General features: G+C 36.6%; 1 protein-coding gene across 1 annotated transcript in view; it reads left to right on the top strand.

The window, feature by feature from the left end:
- LOC125232035 (adenylate cyclase type 2) overlaps nucleotides 1-20,242 on the top strand; it is a 348,143-nt gene that overhangs the window by 301,144 nt on the left and 26,757 nt on the right. The window contains 4 exon segments of the mRNA XM_048137646.1: nucleotides 6,711-6,838; nucleotides 7,621-7,700; nucleotides 8,143-8,221; nucleotides 14,142-14,274. Of these exon segments, the coding sequence (XP_047993603.1) occupies nucleotides 6,711-6,838; nucleotides 7,621-7,700; nucleotides 8,143-8,221; nucleotides 14,142-14,274 (420 nt within the window).

The following is a 20,242-nucleotide window of genomic DNA, read 5'->3' as shown; positions in this document are numbered from 1 at the left end:
AGAACTTCTTTCTACTTTAGACTTAAAATTACTGTCGTATTAACATAGTCTACTATTCACAGTTGCTGATTAAAGTTTATGTGATTACCATTAGTGCTTTTATATTTACTTAAACTACGAAAGCGTTTCCCTGCTAGAATTAAATACTGAATACGTAACTTATTGAGACAGCGGCGAGTACTAAAATAATAACTTTCCAAAATATTAGATAGTTTTTAAGCAAATGTTGTTTCTTTATTGCAAAACTGGATATAAAATAGTCTTATTCTTTGTCTTTGCTAAATATTTAGATAAATATACACTGTAACACTAATGTGGCTATTCTATGCCATATTAACTACGTTTTGATACATTTTTCAAGTTTCTCAATTGGAAACTAAGCTAAAAACAGTTGCCATTTGTACCATTCCGGTTACATTTACGCCCCGAATTTGTATAAAAATAATCTAAGACCGTCATTTACGACCCTATCAACTCTAATTGTTCAAAAAAGTCGTGGGTGTAAAGGACGTCCATAGCATTTTGACGTGTCCTTTACAACCATCTAACTTCTAAACCCTTTAGTTTATCACTACGGTTGCTACACTAGGTTAAGGATACTAAAAATCTACATATTTTTCTATATACGTCACAAATATAGGTCAAAAAACAAAAAAGATATAAACATTTTTCTAAAAAAAAAGTTCTTTTTTGCTTCTCCTGAAAACCTGCATTTTGTCCTTTACGCCAATTGAACCCAAAGGTATCGATATATCGGTCGCATAGAAAGCGCCACCACAGACGAGGCAATCGGATCGTTTACGATATCGTACATGGGAATGGTCCCATGATCAGTAGATGATGATGATGGTCAGTAGATGGCTACTGATGCGTGACGTTGATGTGTCTGTTAACTGTAGTTGATGCAACAGGCCCTTATTAATTTAATGCTAAGAGGATCGAGTATTATAGAGAGTTACTGTCAAAGTAAAATGTGTAATCACAGTGCATAGACTGCCATCTTTCGATACAATCTTAAAACTTTTGAACCTCAGTTTTGACAATTTGGCCCATATTCATAGCTTGATATGTGTTAAAATGTCAAATATTAATATTAGCGCCATCTAGCCGAGCGTCCCTTAAAGGTGTATCGCCATCTAAGGCACCGTACCTTTCTCTGTATGGTTTTGAGGTAGGTTTTTAGGGTTCCGTAGTCAACTAGGAACCCTTATAGTTTCGCCATGTCTGTCTGTCCGTCCGTCCGTCCGTCCGTCCGCGGATAATCTCAGTAACCGTTAGCACTAGAAAGCTGAAATTTGGTACCAATATGTATATTAATCACGCCAACAAAGTGCAAAAATAAAAAATGGAAAAAAACGTTTTATTAGGGTACCACCCCTACATGTAAAGTGGGGGCTGATATTTTTTTTTTCCAACCCCAACGTGTGATATATTGTTGGATAGGTAATAAAAAATGAATAAGGGTTTACTAAGATCGTTTTTTGATAATATTAATATTCTCGGAAATAATCGCTCCTAAAGGAAAAAAAAGTGCGTCCCCCCCTCTAACTTTTGAACCATATGTTTAAAAATATGAAAAAAATCACAAAAGTAGAACTTTATAAATACTTTCTAGGAAAATTGTTTTGAACTTGATAGGTTCAGTAGTTTTTGAGAAAAACACGGAAAACTACGGAACCCTACACTGAGCGTGGCCCGACACGCTCTTGGCCGGTTTTTTTTCTTAGTCTTTATCTGTCTATACAGACAGAGTTACATATGTCTTTGATTTAATGTTGCCAACATATTGCTTGGTATTGGTACCATGACTATTTAGCTGACTCAAGGCTAAAACCCTGTCCAATAAATGTAGATAGTGCTTTAAGCAAAAGTTTTTGCTGTGATACGTGCACACTGTCTCCAGTTTTAAAGTTTTAGGAGACAAGAGTCCAGACAAAGTGTCTTCAGTGTGTGATCCATCAATCAAAAACTTTACGAGTATCGGCAACGACATTGACTAAGTTTTGACTTTAAAAGTCACTCAATGTCAAACATTGAGTGACTTTCACAAACTTTGTTCTTAACTAGGACAAACTTTAAAGTGTTTCCCTTTCACAAACTTTGTTCTTATTTTGTAGCTAGGACAATTTATTGCTTTAAATGGCATAGTTCTCTTATCATTTATCAAACACATCTTGGCTGTAAGTCCATAAATAATCACTTTATCGACTTTGGTGATTATTTTAAAATATGTTATATATACTTATTAATTAAAAACGAAATTTTTGAAAAAAACCCCGACCGTGACATAGTAGACCGATTTGCATGAAATATTGCTAAGAACACTCCGGATTAACTCAGCTTTCAAACAAAAAAAAAATCTAAATCGTTTCATACGTTCGGGAGCTACGATGCCACAGACAGACACACACACACAGACAGACAGACACAGACAGACAGACAAACAGACAGACAGGCACGTCAAAGTTATAACACCCCGTCTTTTTTGCGTCGGGGGTTAAAAACAAAACATAGCAATAGGGAAAATGTACATATTATACTAGGTACACGATTTTAAAACATGAACTGAAGCTTTTGAAAAGTGATTCGCTTTAGTTCTTCCACGGTCATCCATCCATCACTGCCACAGTTGACGTTGATAGTGCGGTCGATCGAGGACATTTTAAATAAATTACTAGTTAATGCTTCAATGGATAATAAATATTATTATAGGATATTATAGGACATGTCTTACACAGATTGACTGAGACCCATGGTAAGCTCAAGAGGGCTTGTATTGTGGGTACTCAGACAACGATATAATTATATTATATATAAATACTTATATACATAGAAAACATCCATGACTCAGGAACAAATATCTGTGCTCATCACACAAATAAATGCCCTTACCGGGATTCTAACCCGGGACCGCAGCGCAGCAGGGTCACTACCGACTGCGCCAGACCGGTCGTCAAAATCTTCTATAATAATCTTGTCAGGGTATTTGTCAATAATAGCTTTTTGTATTAATTCAGCGTGCATAACCTGTATTAGAGCGTTCCATAACGGATCACGAAATTTATACTATAATATACTAGCTTTGCCCGCGATAAATTCGAAAATTGCGGAATGCTCCATACAAACTTCTACCGCCCATTTTAGGGAAGTGGGGGGTTAGAAAGAGACAAAAAGTAGCCTACGTCACTCTCCGACTCTTTAACTATCTCCACCTAAAAAATCACGTCAATTTGTCGCTCCGTTTTGCCGTGAAAGACGGACAAACAAACAGACACACACACTTTCCCATTTATAATATTAGTACTTATGGATTGTATCCCATAAAGGTAGGCAGGGCAAATGAAATCACTCAAGTTTCAGTGCCACTCTTGGCAAATAAGGGGTTGAGAGAAAACGAAATTGGGACATTGCAGTGACAGGTTGCCAGCCTCTCGCCGATGCCACAATTTAACCCATATCCCACAGCCGACCTTTACGACACCCACGGGAAGAAAGGGGGTGGTGAAATTCTTAACCCGTCACCACACAGGTTTCATGTACAGGCTCCCCTATGCCTGTACATGAAATATACTACGAGTATACTCCATCATCATTTATTGGTATTTTCAACCACAGTACGACCACAAATCACCGTTATCGCTCCAAAGCGATGTGATCCAATAAATAACTTTATTTATTGCCAATTTCCACTTGATTTGGCAATATGGACCCCTTTTATAAATCGTACAGCGGCAGGTTTAATTTACCCACATTTATTGAAGGGTTATTTATACTTTGCGTTAATTTTGAGGCTATATCAATCTGTGGTATAACGTCACTGTTTAACCCTTTAATGTATAGTGTATACAGTGGCCAAAAGGCTACAACAGAAATGGTATCAATTGGCAATCAAATAATGACAATAAAAGACAGACACAAATAGCTTTTGCGAAAATCGAAAATTTGGTTTTTCGTCTCTCTATCGAAGAATCTCTAGAGTGGAAGAGAGGCCTGCTATTGGGAAATTTCTATATTTTGTTAATTTAAGCTCATTATTAATTGTCCTTAAAATCGTCAACCGCTTTTGGGGTCAGCTCTCCGCCTATAGGCACTGGTACCACCGCGAGCTAGTAAACTATGAGCTAGAGATAGACAGCTACGAAACATAATTATTATATTATCGTGAGCGTTTGTGCATTCTACGCACACAGGTCTTCCCGATAGCGCTAGAGGACAAACAAATCAGTATCATGAAATTAGGCATTATTGACGGAGTCAGATACACTGTCAGCGATTTGAAATTTGCTCACGGAGAGTTTGCAGCGCCACCTATTAAATTTATAGTTTTATAAGTGCAATTATCATACATTAAGATGTTCCTCCTTTTCTTTTTACTCTCCATATAGCACTTTATGTCGGCGGAATAAGGTCTCGGTACATATTTTTGAGCGGATAAAATCGTTACGTATTTTTGCACTTGACTGTACCTAATTACCGTGGTGACATTTTGTGGTTCACTACGCGCGTACCTAGTTCATATTTCGAGTATTTTTATTTCTAGGATCTAAACAACAACTTTTACTGCCCTGTATAACTAATTAATTTTAATTGAATCGCGCCAATATATAGGAGCCATTGTAAAGTACGTTACGATCGGATGCCATTTTGCACTGAAAACAAAAGAACGATATTGGTTTATTGGATTTCAATTTAATTAATACCCTATTGTGCATACAACAAAGCATCAATTGGAGTGATTCGAAAAATAACTGACGTTTAACCCTTTAGTTTATTTAGCCAGTGAATTTTCATTGCAATTGCAAATTGCGCTGTACAAACGAGGGCTTCGATAGGTTAACAATGAACTGAAAATGAACTTTTTGGAGAGTAGATTTGGGTACTTTGTACCTATATGTTTGTGTTGCTCTTCTGCGGTATTTCAGTGAATAAACAGCACGATTTGAAATTGTGAAACACTGGTCTAATCACGTTTAAATGCTCGCGGCCGTGAATAGAGAAAAATGTCGGCAATAAAAGTGAGTAGACCTTTTTTTCAATATTTAAAATAATGTCACACGAATGTTTTACTTCTACATCCCCGTTTTTAATGAATTCCGTTAACTTTAAGGGAAGGTTCTTTAGATCAAATACAATAAATTTCTCCAAGAAACTAGCCTCTTAACTCTTACGGTTATTGAGTTATTAATTAAAAATAATTACTGAACACGTGTGTGACAGCCTTTTCCACTTCCTAATGTTATTTGTTTTGACATGTGCCGTCAATCACTTGACACTAACTTGAATATTTAATTATCCTTAAGGGTCTCTCACACTAATTAATTCATTTATTATTTATGAAAATGGCGAATTGAACTAAAAGTGATATACAGGGTGGTTCCTAATAACGAACCTAACGACGTGTCGAATTTAACGGAAAACAAAAAAAAACACGTATATAGTCCATTGTATCTATGAGTTTCTTATAAGCGTCATCATGAGGACTTTGACCTGGGTACCCTCAGTATTCTAAGATCTCGCTTCTCTGGGGTATAAAATATGGAAGCTCTGTATGACATGCAATCTTGGACGGGGAAAATTGGCAATGTATGTAGTATTCGGAACATTGTCTGCATTTTAGCTTAGTGGGTTTGTTTATGTAAAAATTAAGGTGTTAAAATGCATATAAGTGTAACAAACAAAATGCGAGAGGAGAAGATAATTTTTATGTACTTTTTATGTAATATACTTAAGCTTAAGGTAAAGAAAAAAACCTAAGTATAAAAATCTAGGTAAACGGGGAACAATAATAAGTCCATCAACAATAAGTATATTATCAACAACCATATTGAAATAGTTTTATGACACCTTATGTCTTTTGTGAAATCGGGGCTTAATTAAGTATATATTGTAAAGTAAACTCCAAGCTGTATACGAAATAAATCGAAATCGGTTTATCCGTTCGGGAGCTACGATGCCACAGATAGACACACAGACAGACAGACAGACAGACAGACAAACAGACAGACAGGCAGATAGACACGTCAAAATTATTACATCCCGCCGTTTTTGCGTCGGGGTTAAAAATACCAAAAATCTTTTCAAAGACAGATTTCCATTAATAACTCAATCAGTCTTTATCACTTCATCTATTAACGACGTTCAAAGCCTTTCATCTTCCTTTGAGCTCCATTAGTCGGCCACTGCCATCAGTTTTAATTGACTGCCTCTTTAGCTCTCCATTACTTGGCTAGTGTGCTGTGCATTACGATTTCAGTACACTATCTGTTTAATACGGTGCTGCTGGTGGATATATCTGTCACAGCTTAAGGTCAAAGGTGTTAATGGAGTCTCATTTTAGAATATTAATTAATTACTTCATAAGATTTGTTGATTTTTCCACCTGCAATCTTTTTTGCGATTGTGATGTCTCAGCATGACCCGTTTACCCACGTGCTGTTTAAATTGACTTTGATGTCACTTCTCACTCTATCCCAGATAAGGTTATGGCTGCAAATATTAAGAAGTTCGCTATCGCCGGCTATAATAGTCGGGTACAGAGCAAATTGATGAATTGATTTTTTGCTACATCATAATAAAATAAATGAAAATTATCATAACAAAATATCTATGCAATACACGCGAGTGAACACTTGCTACAAATTTCAAACAAAACAAGAACCATGCTATGTTTTTTACATTTCTAATTTTCAAAATGTTGTCTTTGTCCACAGGAAAACCAGTGCATGCGCATTAAGATCCTGGGAGACTGTTACTACTGCGTGTCTGGTCTGCCCGTGTCCCGTCCGAACCACGCTTATAACTGTGTCAACATGGGCCTACAAATGATTGACGCTATTAGGTATGGTGTCTCCATTTAGGGTAAACTCGCCTCATTCAGTGACATGCCTAATTCTGTGAAACAACCAAAAATCGTCTTTTGGAATAGTGCTTCAAAGTTTGTAATAAACTACCGAAATAGGCGTGTCATCAAATGAGGCGAGTTTACCCTATTCGGTTTTTAAGCGTTATGAAATCTAGTGTTCTTTTGACGATATGACAAGGAAGTCAAAGTGAGTGTACAAGTTTCTAATAATTTTAAAGGTCGGCAACGCATAAGTGGCTCCCATGATGTTGCCTATGTCCATGGGCGGCGATGACTGCTTACCATCAGGCGGCTCGTCTGCTCGTTTGCTGTCTATTTCATAAAAAAAAAAAAAGTCAACAAGTTCACGGGAGAAGAAAGTGACGGAAGTTTTCAATGGCTGAACATTATTCAGTCAGAATTTGACGCAAGGTGGAAATGGAAACTCATACTGCAAATAAACTGGAAGGACTACAGGAAACCCACAGATTTACCAGTCTTTTGTATGAAGTCAGCTTGTAAGTTTTTCGCCATTTTTTCCCTTTGGCGAATTGGTTAATTGAGGGCACCCTGATGCATGCCAGAAAATTTTCTGTCCAATTTCGTTCTTGATTTTGCAGTAAGGATTCAGTAAGTTTTTTTGCAAAACAATCATTTTTGGCACAAGTTTTTATCGCTGACTGTACCTTTTTTTTCAATAGTTATCTACTGCTCTCCAAGACGTTGCACCCGTAATATAAATAATGTAACCTTGCTTCTTAAATACCTTTTTTTGGCAGATTCGTCCGCGAAGCCACCGGCTTCAATGTAGACATGCGCATTGGCATCCACACCGGCAACGTTCTATGCGGCGTGCTGGGCTCCGCAAATGGCAGTTTGACGTATGGAGTGATGACGTCACGCTCGCCAACCATATGGAGTCCGGAGGGATTGCGGGGTGAGCTGATAGTATAAACGCTTTAGAGAGTTTAGAGTACGACGATATATCCTGGCAGGGTCGCCATGAGATATGATGAAGTTGGAGGGTTGAATGGAGGTTAAGTAAAACTGGTCATTATAGATGATGTGTGTTGTATTGTCGATAATCAATACAGAAGAGGGAGCCAAGTGAAACTAAACATACCTTATATAGTAAATTATTGCTTACATGCTATTTTATTCACACACGTGCGTCACAAGTATGTTGCAGACAGTAACGTTAAATTACTGTTAAAGTGTTAATTAGGGATATACTACAGCATGGATTGTGTGTATTGGTGTAAGTATGTACATACTGGCAACGTTCAATGCAGCGTACTAAGGCCTTCGCAAGTGGCAGTTCGACGTATGGAGTGATGACGTCACGCTCGCTAACCATATGGAGTCCGGCGGGATTGCTAGGTGAGCTTATATGCTGAAATTCTAAATGCTTCAGTGTAAGGCCTGTGGTCACTCGGAGCTGAGCGTACGTGCGTTTTCACATTATCCGATCCGATATCGGATGTAGCACGATATCTCATACATTACAGGCGCCATCTTGGATTTTTTCTATTGAAATCCTTCCGACATCCGATATCGGATCGGATAATGTGAAAACGGACTACGGCGGGATATGGCACATGCTCGCGAGCATGACGTGGCATAATTTTTATAATACCCAATCGTACTTTGGCATGATGTTGATGAGCAATAGTCTTGAATTCGAATAGTACCTACTTTCGCAGATAATATTTGTGCATAATATTTAGGTGGCAAAAAGTTGCGATTTGCTTTTTGATAGTGAGTCGGATCTTTTGAGGATGCAAGATACCTAACACTCCTCCTCGCTTCGCTCGTCGTCGTACCTAACGGGACCTCTGGAGCTGTATTTCCTTTTCGATAGCGTGTCATAATTCTGCTCTTACATACGATTATTATAAAACAACATTCTGCCAAATGTGTCGTGTGCGTGGTAGTAATAATGCCAACTAAGTTTTCTGCAAAATGACCATTTGACCAAAGTGTTTCTGCGAGACATGTTATGCGAAGTGTGTTTCTGACCAAAATTATTCTGCCAGATGAGGGTAACCCTGTGTCCTCCCTATGCAGTGTCGTCTCAGGATACTTGTATGAGCTTCAGTTGTTTGGCATCCTCGCCGCACGCTATTTTCATAAAACCTCGTAATCGTAAACTATTGCAAGTGAGTAATTTACCACCCTGTATGCCATAAAACTGAAACACTTTTCACAAGCTGTCCTGTAATTAGTTTTTTACCGGCTGGACGCGTTCAGAGGAAAGCTTTTACGGGTAATGCACTCGGAAAAGTTTGCTTTTCGCTTTATGATGGAAAATGCAGTTATGAATAAAAGCTTTGTTATTCGAGGTTTTTCTGCGAGTACCTTTTATGGGTTGTTAAAATGTTTTAAGCGCTTAATCGTTTTTACACTTGGGCAAAGTACACCATTGAATAAGTGGGTTGAATATAAGATTATAAAATTTAAATAACCTAACCACAAAATTCAAATTTTGAAAAACCCCCGACCGCAACATAGTAGACCGATTTTCATGAAACATGCATGGCTAAAAATACTCCAGACTAACTCAGCTTTCAGAAAAAAAAACAAAATCTAAATCGGTTCATCCGTTCGGGAACTACGATGCCACAGACAGACACACACACAGACAGACAGACAAACAGGTAGACAGACAGACAGACAGACACGTCAAACTTATAACACCCCGTTGTTTTTGCGTCGGGGGTCAAAAAAGACATAATTATGTTGACTTTTTCAGTACTATTCAAATGTATCGTATTAATATAATTTTCCCCTCACTATCTCGGAAACACGTGTTTTGTCCTTTAATACCAGCGGGTAAAAACGCATTTTATCCACTAGTGGGTAAAGTAATTTGACCTTGAATAAAGTCAAATTAACTGCTTTAAAACTGATAAAAGTAGGTGAATCTAGTAATAAAGATGATTTACCACCTGTGGACCTGGAAGCAGTGATAAACGCATTTTTTGCGTTGTAGTTTCCTCGCTACAGTGAGGGAAAAAGTTTTGTGTTACACTCGGGTGCAAATGTATTTTACTTCTCGTGTGTTAAAAAACTCGCAAGTTCAGGATTCTATTCTCGAACCACTCGCTTCGCTCGTGGTTCAACTATAGAGTCCTTTCACTTGCTCGTTTTTCAATTCCACACTCGGCGTTAAAATACAACTTTGCCCCCTTGTATAACAAATAACTATTGAATTATTAGTATGACTAAATTAACTCTGCACACATTTTCTAATGACAAGTTAGGGAACTTTTGACAAAGATAAATATGATTGATTACATTAGCATGTTTCATATAGAAACTTTAAGTACAATTGGCGACCGGTCTGGCGTAGTTGATAGTGACTCTGCCTGCTAAGCCGCGGTCCCGGATTCGAATCCCGGTAAGGGCAAATATTTGTGTTATGAGCACAGATATTTGTTCCTGAGTCATGGATGTTTTCTGTTATGTGTATAAGTATTTACATATTATATATATCGTTGTCTGAGTACCCACAACACAAGCCTTCTTGAGCTTACCGTGGGCCTCAGTCAATCTGTGTAAGACATGTCCTATAATATTTATTTATTTTATGTATTTATCTATATAACTATGTATATCGTCGCCTAGCACCCATAGACAAGCTTTGCTTAGTTTGGGGCTAGGTTGATCTGTGTAAGGTATCCCCCAATATTTATTTTATTATTTATTAATTTCTTTCAAATAATATTTTGTTACTTTCAGAACAAAATAATTATCTCCTTTTACATTTGATATTTCAAATCACGCCATCTAAAGACTCCTTTCAAAGGAGAATCGTTCCAAGACAATGATTTCTTTACTAATTTAAATTGATGAGAATCGATCCTTTCTCAGTGACTCGAAGATTTTAATAAGAATAACTTTTCTTCCTCGTGCCTAGCCAACGTCACAGTACTCACAGTCGCTTACGCTTCGCAAGCGAATCTGTTGCCACGTGTCTGGGGGTCGAGGGTCTTGGGCAGGTATCGGAGAGAAAACGATGCTGCTTGGTTCAGGTCTATATTAAAAGTGAACGTACTTATTCTAGTTATACAGTTTTAAGGGATTAGCATGACGTTATTACTATTGATAATACCGCCATCTATCGGCGGTATTGGGAACTTACATAACTCTCTTAATGACCTATATCGACTGGGAACATGCGATCCGTAAAAGTAATCATAGATGGCGCTGTCAACAGATGACAAGTTGACAGTATCGTTGTAGTTACTCTCTACAAAAAAGGACTAGCCATACTTTGCATAGTGACTTTTGAGGTCATAATGAACAACTTCTATATTCTAAAAAATTGCTGCTCCATACTGGGTATTATAATATTTTCAGCATTGGTCCCATTGTAAAAGTTGTTCATTATGAGTTATATTGACCGGGATTACCTTTCTGATTTTTATCGAGATCCCGATATTTCGAAGAAGTTGCATGCATCATGATCACGGAAAACTGAAGAAGGCGGGTGGATGTCAAAGTTGCGTAGACAGCGCGCGATCTACCCTCCTTCGCGCGCGTCGGCTGCGTTCACTTTCAGCGTTACCACTGGTCGCATTCACACATCGATTCATATAATATCGGGAGCTCGACAAAAATCAAAAAGGTAATCACGGTCTATATCCCGGTCAAGTCTACTATAAGTCTAATGAAAATAACCGTGAACCACTAGAAAGCTGAAATTTGGTAGCAATATGTATATCAATCACGCCAACAAAGTGAAAAAATAAAAAATGGAAAAAATATTTTACTAGGGTACCCCCCCTACATGTAAAGTGGGGGCTGATATTTTTTTTCATTCCAACCCCAATGTGTGATATATTGTTGGATAGGTATTTAAAAATGAATAAGGGTTTACTAAGATCGTTTTTGGATAATATGAGTATTTTCGGAAATAATCGCTCCTAAAGGAAAAAAAAGTGCGTCCCCCCCATCTAACTTTTGAACCATATGTTTAAAAAATAATTATGAAAAAAATCACAAAAGTAGAAATTTATAAAGACTTTCTAGGAAAATTATTTTGAACTTGATAGGTTCAGTAGTTTTTGAGAAAAATACGGAAAACTACGGAACCCTACACTGAGCGTGGCCCGACACGCTCTTGGCCGGTTTTTTATTTCACCTCTAGCTACCTATACCGTTGTTCTGTAATGGCGCGAGAGAGCCAGACTGCGTTTCGCCACGTAGCGTCAACGATTGTCATTGGCTAGGCCGGCTGTAGCTGTGGAAATAATGAAGATGTCCCGAGGAAAATGAAACTGCGAGGGACAATCCCTATTATTATGTGGTTTTGGCAATAGGTATTGAATTGAGATTATTTTTGTGTACGGTTTGTGGCTTTCCTGTAAAAACCTCTCTGTTCTCTGACAAAATTAGGGTCAATTTATTAATTTTACCATTATAAAAATAATAACCTAACCACAAAATTAAAATTTTGAAAAAACCCCCGACCGCGACATACGAGTAGTAGACCGATTTTCATGAAACATGGCTAAGAACACTCCCGACTAACTCAGCTTTCAGACAAAAAAACTAAATCTAAATCGGTTCATCCGTTCGGAAGCTACGATGCCACAGACAGACAGACTTATAACAGACAGACAGACAGACAGTTACAAATAGACTTTCAATAGAATCATAATATTGACACCTCACTAGCTCGGAAACACGTGTTTTATCCTTCAATACCAGCGGGTAAAAACGCATTTTATCCACTAGTGGATAAAGTGATTTGACCTTGAATATAGTCAAATTTTCTGCTTTAAAATTATGAAAAAAGTGTGTGAATCTAGTGATGAAGATGATTTAACCTGTGGAACTACGGAAGCAGTGATAAACGCGTTTTTTGCGTTGTACTTTCCTCGCTATAGTGAGGAGAAAAGTTTTGTGTTACACTCGGGTGCAAATGTATTTTACTTCTCGTGTGTTAAAAAACTCGCAAGTTCAGGATTCTATTCTCGAACCACTCGCTTTGCTCGTGGTTCAACTATAGAATCCTTTCACTTGCTCGTTTTTCAATTCCACACTCGGTGTTAAAATACAACTTTGCCCCCTTGTATAACAAATAACTATTTATTAGGTCAGTAGCTGTTTTGTCATGTTTTTGTCCGTGTTTTACTTTTTAAGCTAAAAATCTAATACTTAATTAATGATATAGAAAAGTAGATGTATAATAAAGTTAAGATAAATCCATTTCAGCAGTATGTTACTCGTAGTAAGCTGCAAAGTTAGGTACCTACTGGCTACAACTTTATTAACGCGTGAGCATATTGGAAAACTTTCTTTAATTTAAGTAACAATCCAGTTTTGCGACAGTAGAAATGAGACTTTAGTTTTGAAATATTTTGTTATTTAAAAAAAAAGTACGCTGTATTTTTTCAGGTATTGTTATTTACTACAATAATATTATGTTAAATTGATTAAAAACTAGTAAATATAATAATAAATTTTAGTTATTTTATTAAGCTTATACCAGTTACATTTCCACGAGGATGCTGACAGTATTTACTGCCAATAAAAAAATTATTTCAATGATAGGACAAATTAAAAAGTTTATAGTTTTAACGTCTTGACCAACTTGAACCTGCGACCATTGAAATCCCGGTTCATTCCCTTCTGCCAACTGAACCACGGAGGTCTACCTGCCTGAGATTTTCTCCATCTTCTCTTATTTTCTTCTGCCAGCTTCTAGCATTTTTGACTACAAATACTTCGCCCTTGAACTGTATGACCCTACAGCAAACCCATTATTAATATTACAAATGGGAAAGTGTGTAAATAAATAAAAAATAAATAAATAAAATAAATCATTTATTCAGAAAGAATAACCTGGCTACATTTATCAACGTGCCCGCCAAACTGTAAAAACAGTTTGTTGGCGGAGACATGCTCTCATATAACTAAGCCTATTTAAAAGCTATAACAGGTTTATTACGTAAAATAAATAGTTTAGGTAGGTGTCCGATCCGACTAACATTTCCGTTCAAAATCAATCCTGTAGTGCAGACAACAACACTTCCTTTGCCTTTTTTTTATATGAATACTTTGATAAACTTGTGTCTTTTATATTTAAATGATGTGAGTCTGTTTGTCCGTCTTTCACGGCATAACGGAGCGATGAATTGGCGTGATTTATTAAGTGGAGATAGTTAAAGGGATGGAGCGTGACATAGGCTACTCTTGATCTCTTTCTAGACCAATTTCCGAATTTAACGACGCGAGTTAAGCCGCGGGAAAAAGGAGGTGTTTAATAATAATTTGGTTATTTTCTTTTCAGCCGAGTCCACATAACGAAAGCAACACAGCTCCAGTTGGGCGGTCGGTTTGAAGTGGAGCCAGGTGACGGTGCCTCAAGGGAAGGGTACCTTGCCGACCATAAAGTTGAGACCTTCCTGATTATACCCCCAAAGGTAAGACTATACCACCATCATCCTCCTTGCGTTATCCCGGCATTAGCCACTGCTCATGGAGCCTGGGAGTCCGCTTTGACAACTAATCCCAAGATTTGGCGTAGGCACTAGTTTTTACGAAAGCGACTGCCATCTGACCTTCCAACCCGAAGGGTGAACTAGACCTTATTGGAAGTCCGGTTTCCTCACGATGTTTTCCTTCACCGAAAAGCGACTGGCAAATATCAAATGACATTTCGCAAATAAATTCCGAAAAACTCATTGGTGCGAGCCGGGGTTCGAACCCGCGACCTCCGGAACGAAAGTCGCACGTATATACTTACCGCTAGGCTACCAGCGCTTTTTCGCTATACCAAGACTATACCAACTGAGTTTATTAATGAATTAAATGATATGAAGCCGAACTAATGTGACAGACAGACGGTTAGACAGACGCATAAAATGATCCTGTAAGGATTCCATTTTTTTTTCGTTTTAAGACACGGAACTTTAAAAATTGAAGTTCATGGAAATTTCATGAAAGCTTTACAATAAATACCTTGTAAAATTTATGAAATGAAATGTGTAAATTACCATACAACTTTCAAGATTTATCCCATGTTGAAAATTTAGCAATTTTGAAATGCTGAAATATTTATTAACTCTTACAGAACAAGCGTTGGTCGTTTTGTTACGTATGGTACCTAATATTCGCAGAAAAACTAATTTGGAGTCCATTTACTGCACGTTGTCTCTAATTCTGTGACCCGGCTAGGTGTTACTAACTACCGAAAAAACATTGGGTACTAATGGGCGGTTCTCAGGGATGACGTTCGGTGCCTGATTTCGGTGCTGATTTTTATTTACTACTTTATTGATATGTCAGTCAATTTACTAAAATCTAGCCTAAATATAAAAAATATTGGTGGTGAAGGCCTCCATTAGAACCTTATAGTTTGTAAGAAATCTGACATTTTAAAATCACCGAAATTATGTATGGGCACTGTAATCAATTTGCGCCACCGAATTCAATTTTTTACACATTATTCCACATTTCAACTTAATATGTAACTTATTATTAAATTTATTGATATGTTTCATTTTAATTCGATGACAGGTCATGTAAATCGCGCAATTTTACTAAATTTAATATGGTAATATGCTAGTCATTATCCAGTAGAGAATTTTGTACCCATAGAGTGGCTTAATTTGCTTAGAAACATAGTTCTATGTTTTTACAAGGTATATCCTACTATTTAAGTATGAAATATTAGAAAATAATGGACATTTAATCAGTTTACAACGTGGCAATCGAAGTCGGTGGTCACTTTTTTTGATATCGGTGGTCAAAAAATCCACCGAAACCACGGAAATCAACTCCACTGATATGAAATTTTATAGCTTTTTTGGAGATAACTGCAATAGCATGCATGATACAGAGGAGATGTCATAATGACGTAATAACATACTTTCAAGGATTTATTAGTACCTTACATAACGACAAATTGACCTAAACTGTGGGAGTAAATTTATCCACCGAATCTTAAAAAACATGGGACCAAACCCAGCGAACGACTGAGAAACTTTCAAAAAGTCCCCTTTATGAAACGGTACTTCATCTCCTCTACACTGAATGGTTAAAACATAGCTAAAACTAACTATATTTGTGCTACTACGTCCCTGATCTATTAATTTGTAAGAGTACTGTCATGTTTAACAAATTACACCGAAATCAGTCACTAGCCCGGGACACATCGTAAATTTGTCTTTACTCGATGAGTTTAGCTAACATATTATATTTATATAGAAAATATGATAGCTTAACTAACACCTTATACGTGAATATCTATATCAACTGCGATCAACAACTCCATCTTGAGTTATGATTTTTTGTTTTGCAAATTCTGGGTGCGGGACACGCCCACCGAAGGTCATTTTTCGCGTTTAATATTTTATTACTTATATTATACAGATAATATATAAATAATTTTATAGTGTACCAAGTAGAACAGAGGCTAATGATTGTGCCTGAATTAATTCAGATTTTTAGACCAGTCCGTTCTGACGTTTTTTGCCCAGGACACGTAAAAACGCGCCTCCTGAGAAATGCCCTAATTAATGATTATATTTTCAAAGTAGGTAAAATGATTCAATTTCGATTTCAATTTCAATATCATTTATTTCACAATATGCTTACAATTGCTTACTTAATACAACCAAAACACTTATAATTATGGTAACACACATATTAATAAACAGAATAAGAAAATAGCATATTTAAAACAAGACACGAGACACGAAACATATAAAATAAAATAGATACAAAATCAAACAAATACAACATTTAATAAATATTTATGTTACTAAGTTCAAAGCCAACATAGCGGAACTAACGAACTTGCCTAATTTGATCAAAATGACTCGTACAGTATACATATCATCTCATTAAAAAATCTACTTTACTTTACATAGGTATGTAAATATCCAATACAATAATCCAATTTACCTACACAATAGAACAGATTCTTAATGCACTTAAACGTGTCAAAGCACCCCTTGTACTGCGAAATTGCCTTGCAGTTACGTCCGCCCGAACAATCCGCTTCCTTTCCCAGATTGCAGCCATTCAGGCCACACAGTCGTCAAGCCCAGACATTATTCGCAGCTGGTTCTGAGTTCACTTTAGTTCTATACATCGGCTGGTCATACATAGACTTTATTTAAGCAGTATTTACAATATAACTTGGAACTCCAGTAGCCGTTTAACAAGTTGCAGTAGATGTCGCTAGGGTGCCAGATTGCAGCCATTCAGGGGCGCATTTCTCGAAGGATATTAGACTAATATTATTAGCCCAAAAACTGTCGAAAATCATATGGGTTACCATGGCAACATTCTAATATTATTAGGCTAATATCTTTTGAAAATGGGCCCAGTCCACACAGTCGTCAAGCCCAGACATTGTTCGCAGCTGGTTCTGAGTGATAAGCAATTTTAAGGACTTTGACAGTAATCCATACTTTATACTTAATATTATAAATGCGAAAGTAACTCTGTCTGTCTGTCTGTCTGTCTGTCTGTTACGCTTTCCCGCTTAAACCACGCAACCGATTTTGATGAAATTTGGAACAGACAATCTTTAGACCCTGAGACAGAACATAGGCTACTTTTTATTTCGAAAAAAAAGGGATGAAGGGGTTGAAAAAGAGGTTGAAAGTTTGTATGGGATTTCTTAATTTTAAATGATAAAACCATGAAACTTTATATTTTAGCACTTGATAAGAAATCATTAAACATATATTTAAAGTCACATACAGGTCGAACGCGATTAATTAACATTATTTTTACCTTTAAAATAAACATGGTTGGAAATAAACATTAACTAAAAGCGGGTAGATTATATTTATTTGTCTACCCCGAACATTTATATAAATTAATATCGGGTAGTTTTGTGTTGTTTACATCTCCGGTGACATTTTGCTGGGACGTCAGTCTTCCGCGACCACAGCCAGTGCAACCTGGCCGAAACGTTGGGAAAAAAGGTAAAAATAATGTTAATTAATCGCGTTCGACCTGTATGTGTACAAAGCGCGAGAACTTAAAGTGTTATATCATTAAACATCTTGATAAGGGATAGGGATAGGGATAGGGATAGCGATAGGGATAGCGATAGGAAAGCGATAGGGATAGCGATAGGGATAGCGATAGGGATAGCGATAGCGATAGCGATAGCGATACGGATACGGATACGGATACGGATAATATGGGTATCGTTAGCGGGATACGGCTAATCGGTCGGCGGTATCTTACAATAAATGTGCTCTAAGACGATCGTTGTTTGCTTGCTTGAAGATTACGTTTGCGATAAGTATAAGCAAAATGTAAAAAATTGTAAGGGATAATAGAAAAAAGTACTTTTTACCCACCGATCATAGTGTCGAAATACGGGCTATGTGGGATGTTTATAAAGGTTTCCCCAGCGTATATAGAATTACCTACGCTGTGGTCGATGTGTAATATTTCTACAATCATTGCAAGCAAAAGTATTATGTGCAATCGAAATAATCGCAGATAAATATACCTACAGAGAAACCTACGGTCCCTACGGATCCAAATGAAAATCTTAATGAATACTTTTATTACGCGGTCGAAGCCGCGGGTAAAAGCTAGTTTTCTATATATGATCGTCTTTACTGCTAAGTAATTTTGAAAAAAATTGACTTTGAGTCTACATCTTTCAATTGTCTATTTATGATTGCATACATAGAAAAGTACGATGAAAGAAAATATTCGGCATACCTACATTTGCTGCACGTTGTCCCTAATTCTGTGACCCAGTGTTACTAATAGCCGCCATAACAACAAAAAATAACAACAAAATAAAATGTAAGGGTGCCCAATGTTCCCATGGAAAAGATTAGGTTTTGGGGTGTTTTTTCTGCTATCGGACTATAAGGTCCAGCTAATGTTATAGTTTTCCTTATTACAATTAAGAAAAAGTACCTTGACTGTGTCAAACTGCCCAAGACCGGAGTAAATGGAGAAATATGATTCGAGCCCTACACCCCAGCAGAGGGTAACAGGATGTAAAGAAGAAGACCTTGACTGTGTATAACTTGAGCTGGGGGTTTAAGGTTTACGAATTTATTTTTATATTAAATAATAAAAGTAAAGTGAAATCAGATACCTACAAATCAGCAGTTCTCAAAAAGTTTGTACATAGCCACGTCAAAAATTTTAATTGATCCTATTTTGTTACCAACATTTAGTAATATAAGTCGACTTTCGTAAGATATATACGGGATAATTGTTATAATTAAGAAAATATAGATACTAAAGAACCTTAATGACGAAATAAAACGTACTAAAATCATAATTCATCAAAAAAATCTTAGTAACAAAATAGGAATAAAAAAAAATTCAACTTTTTCCTTTATTTTTATACCAACTTTTTGAAAACTGGTCAAATGAGTTTTGTCTTAGAAATTAGTAAAATAGGAATGAGGAAAATTATAAATTCATGATGATACGATACACGTGGCTAATGTTTACATTATGATTTGGTAAAAGATTACTTTGAAACAATACTAAAGAAAACAACAAGATTAAAGTTGTTTACAAACATTGTATCAAGTTTGTTACAAAAATATTCGGTTTCAAAAACTTTGGTTAGGTATTTCAAGAAATATGACAGCATAAAAATTTCATTTTTAAGACGATACGGTAGGGGTCAATTTTCCATACAAACGCTCTCGACTGTTTCCTCCCTGGTTTTTGAAGATAGAGCAATGATTTTGCAACACAGATTGATATTATTTTTATCTGTGTCGGACCGTTTTGATTTTTTTGATATTCTGCCTTTTAAAGACTCTAGAGCCAATCAAAAATTTCCAAAAACGGCCTTTTTCATTGTTGCCTTTGATTGTTGCGCAAGAAAAGGTGTGATACTCAAGATTGGTAACAATTAACCAAAAACGCTAAACGGTCCGACATAGATTATTTCATTGTTATTCAGATTCTCAAATTTCGTTCCGATTGATTAAGTTTTGAAGGAGGAAAGAGTCGAGAGCGGAACCTCGATTTTAAAGATTTTTTTGGAATATCTTTTGACTGAGTTCTTAATGGGCAATTTTTTTTTTCGATTAATCTAGTTAATAATACTTGTATATTTAACTAAAATTCTCAAGTTGAAAGGGGGGGCTCCTTTCCATTTTAGCATTTTCGCTACCGTATCCTCTTAAGAGCTGTTTATATAAAGTACCTATAGTTGGGGAGATTAAGGTGAGTTGGCATAGAGATGAGTAGTTTAAAATGACGAATAAACGATGTGTTTTCTGTGTCTCATCGTTGCGTTCGCAACCTCTGGTCTATCATATGCGTCTTTGCGTTAAAACTGTTTTAAATACCGCTAAATAGCCATTGTTTAGAAAGTGTTTCAACGAACCTTGGTTTTCCCTAGATTCCAGATTTGATTGGATTTAATCTGAAGTG

The sequence above is a fragment of the Leguminivora glycinivorella genome, chromosome 12, assembly GCF_023078275.1.
Source record: "Leguminivora glycinivorella isolate SPB_JAAS2020 chromosome 12, LegGlyc_1.1, whole genome shotgun sequence".
NCBI classification, from domain to species: Eukaryota; Metazoa; Arthropoda; class Insecta; order Lepidoptera; family Tortricidae; genus Leguminivora; species Leguminivora glycinivorella.
The sequence above is the reverse complement of the archived record's forward strand: the minus strand, read 5'-3'. Positions and strand labels throughout refer to the sequence as shown.